This window comes from Acomys minous (assembly GCF_964271855.1).
Source record: "Acomys minous genome assembly, chromosome: 19".
Taxonomy (NCBI): domain Eukaryota; kingdom Metazoa; phylum Chordata; class Mammalia; order Rodentia; family Muridae; genus Acomys; species Acomys minous.
In genome coordinates this window covers 19,579,507-19,593,646 of record NC_140499.1, presented here as the reverse complement: position 1 = coordinate 19,593,646, position 14,140 = coordinate 19,579,507, and the positions used below count along the sequence as shown (strand labels likewise).

General features: G+C 43.9%; 1 protein-coding gene across 2 annotated transcripts in view; it reads right to left on the bottom strand.

The window, feature by feature from the left end:
- The window catches only part of INTU (inturned planar cell polarity protein), a 75,412-nt gene that overhangs the window by 31,065 nt on the left and 30,207 nt on the right, over window positions 1-14,140 (bottom strand). For both annotated transcript variants that reach the window (XM_084768505.1, XM_084768504.1), the window contains exons 3-5: window positions 12,545-12,630; window positions 5,668-5,871; window positions 2,642-2,760 (exon numbers count right to left, since the gene is read on the bottom strand). In XM_084768505.1, coding sequence (XP_084624631.1) covers window positions 2,642-2,760; window positions 5,668-5,871; window positions 12,545-12,630 — 409 coding nt within the window. The remainder of the gene's footprint in view (window positions 1-2,641; window positions 2,761-5,667; window positions 5,872-12,544; window positions 12,631-14,140) is intronic.

Genomic DNA, 14,140 nt, shown 5'->3' with positions numbered 1-14,140 from the left:
TTTAGGCAAATATTAGCCTCTTTTATATCATAGTAATAATATTACAACTTAAAAAAAAGAATATGCAGCAAGAAACACGTATTGTTAAAGAACTCTGAAGATAACATTTTTCATTTATTGTTTCCTCAAAAAGGCTTGCCTAGCTGCCCTTACTGCTTGCACATAGTTACCTCATGTGTTACCATTATTGACAAAATCTAACTATTAAGTAAAACAGCATCTAACTTACACAGCGGAGAAAGACAAAGAACAAGCCTACATGAAAAACCTTAAACTTCTCTAAAGACCATTACTGTAAGGGCTGCAGAGATGGCCTGGTAGTTAAGAGCCCTTGCTGCTCTCCCAGACGGTGAGTTTTGTTCGCAGCACCCATGTCAGGTACATCCAGGTGCCTGTTAACGCCAGTTTCAGGGAAGCTGAGGCTTCTGGCCTCTGTAGACGCCTACACTCATGTTCACAAAGGCACACACAAACACAACATTTTAAAATTTAAAAAAAATCAATGAGCACTCATCTTATGATTTCATTCATTTGAAATGGCTACTGCAGAAATCTATGAGGCAAGGCTAGCAAGCCAGGAGGTGCCAAGGGCTTGAGCTGTGGTCTACAGGTTGACAAAGGGCACAGAGTTTCTTTTTAAGGTGATAAAAATACTTTGGCATTGACCATGGCCGTTATTTATGGATATACTTTAAACTTTTTACTTGTACACTTAAAACAAAAACAAAAACAAAGCATACTTACTAGCTGGGTGTGGTGGCATACACCTTTTAATCCCTGCACCTGAGAGGCAGAGGCTGGTGGATCTCTGTGGGTTCAACGCCAGCCTTGTTTACAGAGAGAGTTCCAGGACAGCCAAAATGGTTCTTTAAGGAAACTCTGTCTCAAAACAAAACAACACAACAACAACAAAACCCCAGACTTACTTGTTTTGTTTGTTTGTTTTTTAATTTTATGTGTATGGTTCGTTTGCCTCCATGTATGTCTGTGTAACCACATGTTCACCTGGTGTCCCCAAGATGGAATTGGAATTACAGATTATTTGAGATACCGTGTGGGTCCTGGGAACCAAACCCAGGCCCCCTGCAAGAACAGCCAGTGCTCTTAACCTCTGAACCATCTCTCCAGTTTCTATTTATACACTTTAAGCCTCAGTAAATTGTATGAATTATGAACTATAGCTAAATGAAGCTGTCAAAAAAATAAAAAGAGAGGTTGGGGCATAGCTCAGTGGCATATAGTATTTAATTGGCAGGTCTAGTACTTTGCTCCCTGCAATGAACAAATGAAAGAATAACCAAACAAATAAATAAATAGAGGTCTGACAAAGCTGCTTTTATATTTTAAATTTACGTATGAAATGAAGTCTCAAGTACCACTGTCTTCAAATATGTAATCAGTTTATCTATATATAAAAAGTCAGATTTATGCTTAACTTTTATTTAGGAAAACAAGTAAATTCTTTCCATTATTTTATACATCCTACACCTTCTAAAACTTTTAAGTGTAATTTTTACCAAGAAATGGGAAAACAAAAGGTAAAATCTGGAAATTCCCATTTCAGATCTTATCAGTAACACAGGAGCTCTTAAAATTTGAACAAACCTTTTTTTTTTTGGTAAAGTTTAGATGACTAAAATATTAAAGTAGAAAAATTATTTGTAATAATTATGAAAGACAAAACTCAAAAGCTCTGGGCTCTTCATGCCATAACTTAGCTTTGGCATCCAAGTCAGGTCGGGGAAGTCAGTGTGGAGCGCGTTCTCTAGGTGCCTTGAGTTCGTCCTCCCTCTCCCTCCTCTCCTTCCTCCCCGCCCAGCCTCCTCCCCTCAGCGCTAGTGATGCACCCAAGGCCACTGACCCTGTGCAGACTAGAGTTTCACTGGTCTTTCTGCCATATAAAGTTCACTTGACACTGAGTTCTGAATATCCCTCCTAAGGCACATTCTGTATTTCTCTATCATTACTGTAAAATTATGATATTTTCTAACCATGTGAAAATTTCAGCGTATTTCTTAGAGGCTTGACAATCACAGTAAAAACACAAGGACACTAAGATGCATATTAATACCATGTTTAAAAGATAAAACTCTGCAGCACTCAGAGGCAGAGGCAGGTGGATCTCTGTGAGTTCAAGGCCAGCCTGATCTATAAAGGGAGTCCAAGATAGCCAAGGCTACACAGAGAAACCCTGTCCCAGGAAAACAAAACAAAATAAAAGATAAAACCTTCTTTTAGAGTAATTACAGTGTGTGTGTGCATGTGTGTGTACATGGTGTGCACAAGTGTGCACATGTACCACAGCTTGAGTGTGGTGCTTGGAGGACAACTTATAGGAGTCTGTTTTCTCCTCAGCTTGACAGGTTTGACAGCAAGCACCTTTACCCAGGAGCCATCTTGCCATCCCAAAGACAACATTTTCATTAAGAATTATAACCACGGGTCAACAGCCATATTTGTTAATTAAATAGTGCTGGGAAATCTGAGACGTGTAGCTGAATTAAAAACATACACTCTAGATAAAAATCAACATTTGGCTGAAACAAATGCACGGCTCAATAGTGCGCTGTCACAGATAGGGACAGTTTTTACCACAGATAAGTAAAGGTGAGAACGTGAAGAAAGAGTGGAACACTCTTACCTAGTGACTTGTGTCCCAGTTACGGTTTCCAACATGTCACAGAGTGTGAGAAAAATCCCCCTCACACTCTTGAGCTTCTGAGATGCTTCTGACGCTGGGTAATGGTAAAGAATTTCCTGCTGTTAGGGAAAGGAAACAGACAATCAGCCTCCCAGATGCTCCAACCAACATTCTCCGGAAAGTTCAGACTTTGTACCAAGAACAAAACGGGAATCCTTTCAGCTCTAGTCAGTTTCATTCAAACCCAAGGACAGAACTATGCTTGGTATGTTAACACTTCAACAAGCATTTCAAATGCTACACTTGAAAGTAAGGTTAGAGACTACACCAGCCAGGAGAGCAAAGTCTGCGCAACTGAAACAGTTGATTTCAAGTAGCATTTTAAGCTTTAATCCCCACACATAACCCCTAGGAGTCTTTCATTTCTTTCATACTGAATCTTAAAAGATAATCACCATTTTTGGTAATGTTATTAAATATGTAATTATATTTACAAAGTGAGAATACTAAACTGAAAAAGTACAAATAGGAAGAAAAATATAACAAGATTATAAAATCTCTGACAATTCTGGGAGGGTTTAAACAGCACAAATTAATCTACATGGGAAGGCACATTTTATTCTAAATTACAGAAAAAGCTAATTTACAGGATAATTTACAAAATAATTAATGTTTTCTATTTTCAGTAAGACCCTATTTCAAGGAAACAGAGAGCTTTAACAGAAGTGAAATAATTAATCTCCAAGTGGGACCCACAGTGTGTTCACACTCCTACAGCAGGATGGGCAGTGTGAGTGAGTGGGACCCACAGTGTGTTCACACTCCTACAGCAGGATGGGCAGTGTGAGTGAGTGGGACCCACAGTGTGCTCACACTCCTCCAGCAGGATGGGCAGTGTGAGTGAGTGGGACCCACAGTGTGTTCACACTCCTACAGCAGGATGGGCAGTGTGAGTGAGTGGGACCCACAGTGTGCTCACACTCCTCCAGCAGGATGGGCAGTGTGAGTGAGTGGGACCCACAGTGTGTTCACACTCCTACAGCAGGATGGGCAGTGTGAGTGAGTGGGACCCACAGTGTGCTCACACTCCTCCAGCAGGATGGGCAGTGTGAGTGAGTGGGACCCACAGTGTGCTCACACTCCTCCAGCAGGATGGGCAGTGTGAGTGAGTGGGACCCACAGTGTGCTCACACTCCTCCAGCAGGATGGGCAGTGTGAGTGAGTGGGACCCACAGTGTGCTCACACTCCTCCAGCAGGATGGACAGTGTGAGTGAGTGGGACCCACAGTGTGCTCACACTCCTCCAGCAGGATGGACAGTGTGAGTGAGTGGGACCCACAGTGTGCTCACACTCCTCCAGCAGGATGGACAGTGTGAGTGAGTGGGACCCACAGTGTGTTCACACTCCTACAGCAGGATGGGCAGTGTGAGTGAGTGGGACCCACAGTGTGTTCACACTCCTACAGCAGGATGGGCAGTGTGAGTGAGTGGGACCCACAGTGTGCTCACACTCCTACAGCAGGATGGGCAGTGTGAGCCTCACTCTTCCTGCTGATACTTAGGCAGCATCTATTTTCTCACACGGCAAATTAAGATTGGACAAAATTAAAACTTCAAGATAGAAACCATGAAGAGTTCAGAGTAACTTCCAGTTGCTCTAATGGCTATAATTGATACAACAGAAAGTCCAAACTCCCACTGTATTACACTGCCCTAGCTTTCCTTGGTCCTCTCTCTGACTAAATTAGGCGTCTTTATGAGAAATAGTTAAGTTGTCACAGAAGGATGATGATACACTGTGCATGCCCACTGTTTATACTTACTAAGAACACCTAATATGTGCAAATTATTTAATATATGCCATGGGATGTTTGCCAAATACACTTGAATAATGATTCAAATTTTATTTCAATTTTCACTGTGAAAATAGATGTACTTTATTAAATTTTTATTATTTATCTCTAGAAATTAAGTCAAACATGAGTTTAAAATCTTCTGCGATGTAGACTTAATAAATTTAATCCACGTCCAACAAATACTTCATTCTATTTTCTAAAGATACCAAATGCTGTTTTAAACAGTCTTAGACCAGCTTTTTATAATTCTCCATCTTGTTTCTTCCATTGCGAATGTTGTAATTTGGAGGCAAGCTCTGTATCGACTATGTATTCTCACGGAAAGAAATGACCCTGCGACATTTCATTGTACAGTAACATACTAGTAAGAAAAGGCCATTTAAAGATGTCTCCATAGTCGGCTTAAGAGCCTTGGTATTGAAGGGCTGGCAGGCTCTGCAGCGCCCAGCCGATTTAATTAGCTGTATTTTAAAGCCCTGTTAGCAGCCTACACTTACAGAAGCTGCTACTCTGTGTGGAAAGAATAAAGACCCTCTCCTAATTACGATCTTGACACAGAACTGGCCACAGACAAGAACTGGTTTATTTGCGAGGCATTCACACATCTTCCCAGGGAAAGACAGGCAGTGACATGTGTGCTCTGTAGCCTCCCAACTACAAAGGGTCAGGATGGGACCCTCAAACTTAGGAGGACTAAAAAATAAATGCTGAAATGTCTAGTTTGTTCTAAAAGGCCAGCAAGGTGTAAGAAATTAGAATTATTACCGCTGGGTGTCTATGTATTTTCCAGGACACAGAAAATGCCAAGGAATAAGTACATCTGCAATTAACCTAATCTTTACCATTCAATTTCATACTAAGCGGACAGAAAACAGTGTAAGGAAATGCATGCCTCACATCACAGAAGGACACGGAGGAAGCTGTTGGTCCTTCCCTATTGCTTAGAATAGCTGAAAACTGCATCCACGTTTTTCTCCTTTGTTTTAAAACACCTGGGAAACCATGTGATACACAGAGAAGGGTGATAAGGCAAGCTAGTTCATACAATATCCAGCATAACACGGTATGTAGACATGGTAAGGTACAGCTAACTCCCTTCTGCTTCTTTAAGTCTGCAGTGGGAGGACGGAAGGTCTCCCTCTTTCCTCACACGCGTGAGCTGACACTCACCTCCTCCCGGGCTGCCTCTGACTGGATCTGCAGCGTGAGGTACATGGTGATGTGCGGGATATCCAGGGTACTGTGCTGGCCACCCTCAGCCTCTAACCCGCAGAGGAGTTTCACCATCTCATTTGTGCTCGACTGTGTCTTTTTCTTTTTTGGTTGGGCCATTTCCTTTTTCACAGCATATGCATTTTCAAATGTCAGCTTCACCTGAAAAAAAAATGGGGGGGGGTTGGTTTTTCAACACGGCAAATATAATTTTTATCTTTTTAAACAAAGAAAGGCATGTGCTGACACATGCAGTAGGAGTCACAGGATGGACATGGCACCTCAGAGCAAGGGCGAATGGTGAGAACAGGGGTTTGCTTGTATCTGTATCTACCTGGGCACACATATAGAATAACAAATGTTTACTGGGTGAAAAGTACAATGCTCCATGCAATAATTCATTTACGAGAACACAGCCACTGACAACACAAAGAAAAAGCGCCACGGAAGAACAGGAATCCACACCTGAGTGTAGAACAGAGGACATCTTGCATGCTAACAGCGCTGACTCATCACGTGAAGTGAAGAGGCAGACACTGGGGACCAAGGGCAACCTCATACATCGGGAACTGCCTTTCCTTCCAAATGTGACAGGTTTCCAATGTTCCTCTCTCAGACAGTCTTTGTAGCCCTTTGAAGAAGCGCCAAAGACAGTGCTAGCAGACGGACAGCCACTGGCACGAGGGACTCTGCACCTTCAAGGAGATCATCTCTCAGTTTTATCAGGATAGTTTAAATTTCACATCCTGACGTCAAGATTGGTCAGAATCCAGACTGTGGGGCTGTGTTCTTGGCTGTGAGACACCTTCCACCTCTCGGGTACCTCCCCTTGGAAACAGAGACACATGCCCAGGGCCGGCCAGCCAGCGACAACATGCTCATTTCAAAGATACGCCAGTGTGAGTACCTAATGAGCACTGGGTAATGACGGCATCATCATAAGCTGGGAAGCCACACAGGGCTCTGAATGTTTATATTTAAGGAATGCTTCCTTTAAAGGGAATAATTCATACACTTTTAAACTTAGAGTCAAACGATACCTTTCAAAATGAGAGTAAGCTGGGCATGATGGCTGTTCCCTGTATCCCTACAGGTGCAAGTGGAGCTCTGGTCTACATAGAAAGTTCCAGGCCAGTCAGGACTGTACAGTGAGACTCACCCTGTGGCACCATCCCATGGGACTGAGTCCCAGACTGAATAAAAAGGGAAGGAAAAAAAAAAGCAGCTGAGCTCCCACATTTGTCTTTCTACTTCCTGCCCAGATACGAAGATTCTTCTTGGTACACTTGTGTGGCCATGAACTCTGCCACACACTTCCTGCGGTGATGGACTTACCCCTTTCAAACCTCCCTCCCATAAGCTGCGTTGGGTCTGGTATTTGTCCCAATTGTGAGATGAATAACAAATACACCTGACCATAGACTAGACCCTCTAAAGCTACCAGCCAAAGTAACCTTTTCATAAGTCAATGCTTCAGATATTTATTATAGCTACAGATGCTCATCTACATGTAGCAAAAAAAGGGTTCAGATTCATCTGGATGTACAGTGCTAGGAAAGCTGAAGAAGGCTAACACTGGCACCTGGACACTATCAAAACAGGCTGAGGAGAAAATTAATGTATTGCTAGAGAAAGAGAAAACAAACTAAACAAAAATTAAAAAAAATAACAACCCTATGTAAGAATGATCAAGGTTTTTTTATTTTTCAAGCTGATGAAAAATAACATATAATTAATGTAAGACAGAGTTGAGAGTGTACAGTTTAATTGTCATCCTAGATGTAAAATTAATATTTTGGGACTCTGTGGGTAAAGGCATTTCTTACCTCCATGTCTGCTGACCCAAGTTTGATTCTTGAGACCCACATGATAAAGAGAACCAACTCTTGCAAGTCACCTCCGGCCCCCCAATGAATGTGCATAATAAACAAATGCTACAAAAATAAGACTTGGTCTGTGGTTCAGTCACAAACAGACCACACGAGTAAGCAGTATTTAGTGTCAAAGCTGATCATTACTGGGGGGTGGGGTGGGGGTGGGGGAGTAGCTTGTGGCAGGAGGACTCACAGAAAGGGTCTCAGAGAAAGAGCCACGGCTCATACCCTGGGGAATCTTCTCCAGCTGAGGTGGCTGTGGGTGGGAAGACTGAAAGACTGGGTGTGACTCACAAAAAAGTGACAAACGGGAAATGAGGTGGTAGGCTGATCATTTCACTCATTATATTCTAGGAAGAAGCAATGACCTAAAATTTAACACCATGTCACCATGCTTGTGGAAACTGACATATGTGCTTTAAAACTAGCTTAGATACTATACTTTGCAAAAGCCACCCCCTCTTTTTTGTGGTACAAGGACCTTTACACCTTGCCAGGACACAAACGCGAACAAAAACATTCCCATGGGATTGTCCATTGAAATTCTTTAAGGGGCTGTTTTAGCACCATCCTGATTTTTAAAGGGTTGGGTCTGTCATGCAAAGAAAATTACACTTCAGAAAGACATTTCTAAAGTGCTATGTGTAAGCAACCATTACTACTGAGAAATTCAGTGGCCTTGATAACATGATAAGAGTATAACTAAATAAAAAGATGAGGAAATAAAAAAAGAGGATTATTATAAACCAAGTACTAAGGGCACTATGTGATTATAGGGATAAGCGTTTCTAAGTAATATCTAATAAATCTTATCTGAAACTCCCTTTAGTTCTGTTGTTCTTCCACAGCCTTTAACACGCTTTACGCTCATTAGCTCACATCTCCTGCCTCCTCCTCACTTGTGCAACTTGCCCAACCTATCCTTGTCCCTTCCAGGCTCGGTAATGACGGCCTGGTTCCCGTCACTTGTGGCTTTGGTTATCTCCTCCCCACTTCTGTCTTCAACCCACGCCATGCAAAAAGCAATCCATCCTCATCCTCTATCAAACAGCCCCCTCTCACTTTAGCTCCAGCCCTCCTCACAGCTGCACACTGTGGGGCCCTGAGGACCTGAGGCCATGGCCAAGGTGGCCTGCCGTGCACCCGGGAGTCAGCTCAGCCCTTCCCACAGCCCCACCGCTCTCTGCTGGCTTACCTGTTCTTTCAGTTGGCAGGTGACAGGGGCCTTCAAAAACTCCTCATGAATAACGCTCAAGGAATTAGACTAATTGGCTCAGCAAATTCTCCTTCACCTCTTCTCCTTTTGGGCAATCTCGCCAAGCTGCTTAAGGCAAAGCCTGGAAAGTTCCTGGGTCTCTCTAAATCTGAAATGCTGTAAAATTCCAAACTTTTTTTTTTTTTTTTAAAGATGATTTCTCTATGTGTAGCCCTGGCTGTTCTGGAACTCACTCTGTAGACCAGGCTGGCCTAAAACTCACAGAGATCTATCTGCCCGCCTCTGTCTCTCACGTGCTGGCATTAATGGTGCCACCACCGACCAAATTCCAGACTTTCTGAGCATCAATGTGGTGCTTGAAAAGTTTCAGATTTTTGAGTAGTTAGGGTTCATGTTGTTCTGCCCATGTGGATGAGAGAGGAGCCACAAGGACCCCACTCTTCCCTGCGGAGCTACAGGCAGCTGATGGCCACTGGGGGAGGGAGAGCCGTCTTTCTTCATTGGTGTGCGTCATAGTGCATTGACCATGTTTCACATCCATGCGCATGCAAGCACCTCTCATTGGACTGGGAGGGGCATGAGGTCAGGAGGGAGATACGCTGTGCGGGGGAGTCCAGGAAGATTGGGGGGGAGGAGACTAGGCTAGGATGAGATGAAAAACACATGGTTTTTCATCTATAAAATAATTAAAGAATAGTTCTTTTTTTTTTTTTAATTAAGCAACATTAAAAAGAAGTAGTTCTTTACTGTGACAACTATACCTGACGTGTCTCAGGAGCCCGGGGTGCTGTTTCACGGGAAGTGACTGAGGAAGAGACTTAAGAAGCCTGGTTTCTCTAAGCAGCTTGGTAGGCAGTTCTGCTAAAGGCTTAGAAAACCAGAAGTCTGACAGAAATGGAAAACGCAGGCAGCAAAGACCAGGCTAATTAGGTTTCAGGCAGAAATTAGGATGCTATTGGTAACTGGGTGACAGATCAGCCTGTTTATGTGGCGGGGAACACACGGATACATTTTACCTATACATGAAAACTTTGTGAGAGGCCGTGTTTAGAGGGAGCACACTAATTCATCCAACAGGAAATCTCACGGCCACACGGCACTCAGGCTGGGCATGGGCGCTGCTTGCTGATTTTCGCCAGATTAACAGTGAGAATAGGGAGCAAGAAATGGAACACAAACATTTAAAGACTTGTATTTTAGCCAGAAAAGAAGTATAATTAAAGTTATTGCCAATAAATATGGAGAGATCAGTACTGTTAAAAAGAGGCCAAGGACTTTATGCTGGGACAGTAGGGAAAACATTCTGAGGACATCTTGGGAATTGACCAGGACCCGTTCCTAACCCTACACCCTACCCGCTAGCTCAAAAGGGTAAAATGACAACTCCTTTCCAGAGGACAGCTCTGAAAACCCAGAGTGCTCAGGTATGCTCAGGGTACTGCTTGACTAGGGTTCTTTATCTTGCTCGGCTGGTAGAACACGCAGGAGCCACTGCAGCCATGGCTCAAGCGGGCCTACCAAGATTGTGAAGGATGGCAGACCGTGCGACGCTAGTTTTGTAGTTGTGCAGAACGCTAGGCTTGTGGGGCCCTGGAGGCTTCAACCAAAATTTCAAAGTTGGAGGCCGTACTGTGTGGAGGAGCACACTCGTAGTCCCCGTGGGTAGCCCTGACAGGTGAGCATGAAGTTAGGAGAGTGAAGCCAAAGCCGAAATGGGGGACCTAGAAAGCAGGAGACACCAGGAACATGGAACGTTGACTAAAGGAAGCTGCAGACGGTCACTAGAGCCAGCAGAGCCAGCAGAAGACAGCTGCTGCGTGGGCTGCAGCCAGCGAGGCCACAGGGGTAGGACTGCCACGGCCTCTGGAGGACACCGTGCCCCCTGCATATCCCAGGTGGCAGGCCAGGCTGCTCAGTGTTAGTCTTGCTTAGGCCTGATAATTCCTCATTCTTTCCCTGTCTTTTCCTATGGAATGAGAGTGCATATGGCATTACCTGGAAAACAGCAGTTGACTCTCATTTTGATGGGTGCTCACAACTGAGTTTTCATTAGGCCTTGAGGACTATGTAGACTCAGGCTTTTGAGCAACGAGGACCTGTTAAAGCTTTGGAAATTTCTGGAGATGGACTAACTGCACTTGCATTGTAACATGGGCACATGCCTGAGGATACAGGACATAATGTTATGTATCCTTAAATGCCTCCCCCATGTTCACATGCTGAAGACTGGCTGCCAGTACTCGGCCCCGCTGGGAGGTGGTGCTGCCTGTTAAGGGCATGGGGAGAAGTGGGTCACAGGAGGAATGTTTGCTTCCTGGCTGTCAGGAAGTCAGCCATTTTGTTCTAGTGCTTATCCCTTACAACAAGGCTCTGCCTTCCTCAAAGAAGCTCCCCTCATGTCCTCTCCCACAAAACAAACCAACACCAGAGCCAAGTGGCCATGGACTGAAACCTCTGAAACCAGTGAGCCAAGATGACTCTTCCCACCTTCACAGTTGCTGTCCTGAGACACTGTGTCACGGGACACAAAGCTGACAGGAAGTGACATCAGCAGTGCACACAGACGGTTGTCTGACTGTCAAGAGGAGCACGTGCTCTTTCTACTCCCCTGACTCCATAAACTCCTGGGTTGCATGGCCTCAGAGAAAATATTACACTTAGGTTTTGAAATAACCAATACTATATTAAGAAACAACAAAAGCCCTTCCAGCTGGGCATGGTCACACATACTTAGTCTCAGTACTTGAGAGGCAGAGACAGCAGATCTCGGTGAGTTCCAGGACAGCTATGTCTACATAGAGAGAGAGTCAAAAAACCAAAAACTTCCTTTTTTTTTTTTTTCGAGATAAGGGTTCTCTGTGTAGCCTTGGCTGTCCTAGACTCACTTTGTAGACCAGGCTGGCCTCAGACTCACAGTGATCCACCTGCCTCTGCCTCCTGAGTGCTGGGATTAAAGGCGTGTGCCACCATGCCCACCCAAAAACTTCTTAATATGAGGGGTTTTTAGAATACAAAGTTCACAGCTTGTTTATTTACTTACTTATTTTTTGATACAGGGTCTCTACATAATGTAGAGATAATATGTCATGCATTGTATGCCTGCAACACCTGTCAAATAAAAAAACCTACAGCCAATGGGAAAGGGTAGAATAGAAGGTGGGACATCCAACAGGCACCCGGGAAGACATGATAGAGGACAGATGCATGGCGCCTGAGCAGAGGTAGCCAGCCACATGGCAGAACTTGGATTAGAATAAATAGGTTATTAAGTTATGAGCAAGTCAGGGAATGAGCCTAGCTGCATGGCCTAGGTATTTGTAAATATATTTTGAGTTTGAGTTGTTATTCTAGGAGCTTGGGGCAGGGAGGAAAAACCGTGCAACAACATAGTCCTGGCTGTCCTGGAACTTACTATGTAGACCAGACTGGCCTCAAACTCACACACATTAAAGGTTGGCAAACATAGGAGCTCTAAGGGTAAGCGGGCAATCATGTGTACTTTCATTACCGCTGCTGCTTTCTTTACTTAAGGTGAGTCTTATTTGTAGATACCCCTCTCCTTTTAGAACAATGTCCAAAGCTAAGTGTTAGCAAGAAGTGAAACCGCCCTTGGTGCTCGAGCACTGGTGTTACTCACCCATTACTCAGGAAGTTAACTTCAAGATGTAAAAAAACAAAAAACAGAACAAAACAACAGCACAGAACACACGCACACTATATACTGTATGGGAAGGGACGTCCAAACCTGCATTGGGCCGGGGATGCAAGACAGAACTCTCTCTATGTTTTCAGAAGTCACATCTACGTCATTCACAGCAACAAGGACATCGCCTAAAAACAGAAAAACAAAGGATAATTGTGTGAATATCCCAAACCAAAGAGCTCCAGAACTGCAACATGAGAAAACAGCTACCCAGACTTCCTCAAGGATATAATGGAAAATGTGGTACATTCGGGGACTTATCCAAGGTTATACCACACATTTGTGACACAGCCAATCTCCCAACTCATCTGTTATGCTGACCAACACTGTGCCATAACTCTCTGAAACCCATGAATACTTTAATATATGAATATTTCTAGTATTGGTATAACTGGGAGAGTTATGTGAACCCAGAGGACAAATGAAAAGTTTTTTTTAGCATAAACCAAGGATTGCATTTACCAAAATTGAATATAACCACTCAGACTAATAGTTTAAAAAAAATCCAGCCAAAATTTTAATTAAGTCCACATGGTACATCTCAATGCACTGTGCTATTTGCTACCGTCACTCCCTGGTGTCTATACAACAGGCTTTGCATCACAGCTTCCGACAATATCAATGTCTCTGGCACATTTCAGTCAAAATCTTCTTTCCCATGACTGTTCTTCAAATGCTTGTATTCATCCAATTTCAAAATCAGGGTCACCATTAAAATGAAATTTTACTTCAAACTCTTGATACAAAACACAGCTCTCACCCCAGAGAGAGTAAGAGTCAGTTTATTCTTGAGCCAAATGATTGATCACAACCCAGGATTAAGGGAGCCCCAAACATGTTCTGCTGAGGAAGTGGTTATGTGAGCTAGACTGTAAGGAAGTTGAAAAGCAGCACAGTTACTGACTGTCCTGGTGAGGATCCCAGTAGGTGGGCTAGCACACCAGGGCAAGCCTCCAAGGGCATCAGGTTAGTCTGAACTGTGGGGCTGCTGGACGCTGATGCTTGGCTAAGAAATTATTTCACAAGTTTTACCTGACTGTCAAAAGGCTCGAAGTGGGAAAGTTATGTGAGCCTAAAAGACAGATACAGGGGTGGGTGATGACCATCTAAGATAACTCAGGTCTGCATCTGTGACATCTCAAATCTGTTCAATCATCAAGTTCCAAGCAGTCACTTGGCCTGGGCCTTGGGGACTCTTAGGCCAAAGGTGTGTAGCATTTTTTCTGGGATCTCCAGTTTACAAGAACATAACTAAAAGTGCTGTCAAAGCCCCAGTGAGCTGTGTTAACAGAAACATGAATACATTCAGTGCACTCTCTCTGTACAAGCCACGCCTTGTTCTAAAACCACTGCAGCAGAGGATCAGGACCAGTGCTCTACTCTCAGGAAGCTCAGTAAACATGCATGTGGGAAAACAACATGGTGCATGATTCTCTACAGGTCCCCTAGGTGCCAGCGTGTCTTACAGACCAAGCCACTGGGCCTGTATTCTGTCACCTTCTCAAGAATATTTGTACAGCAAGCAGCTTAAATGTCTCTCTCTTGAGCACAGGTCCTTGGAAACGGCCGCTGCCCTATCGCCAAGGCTGTGGCTGTTCCTGAACACTAAGTCTGGTCCTTCCTATGTCCACCAGTATG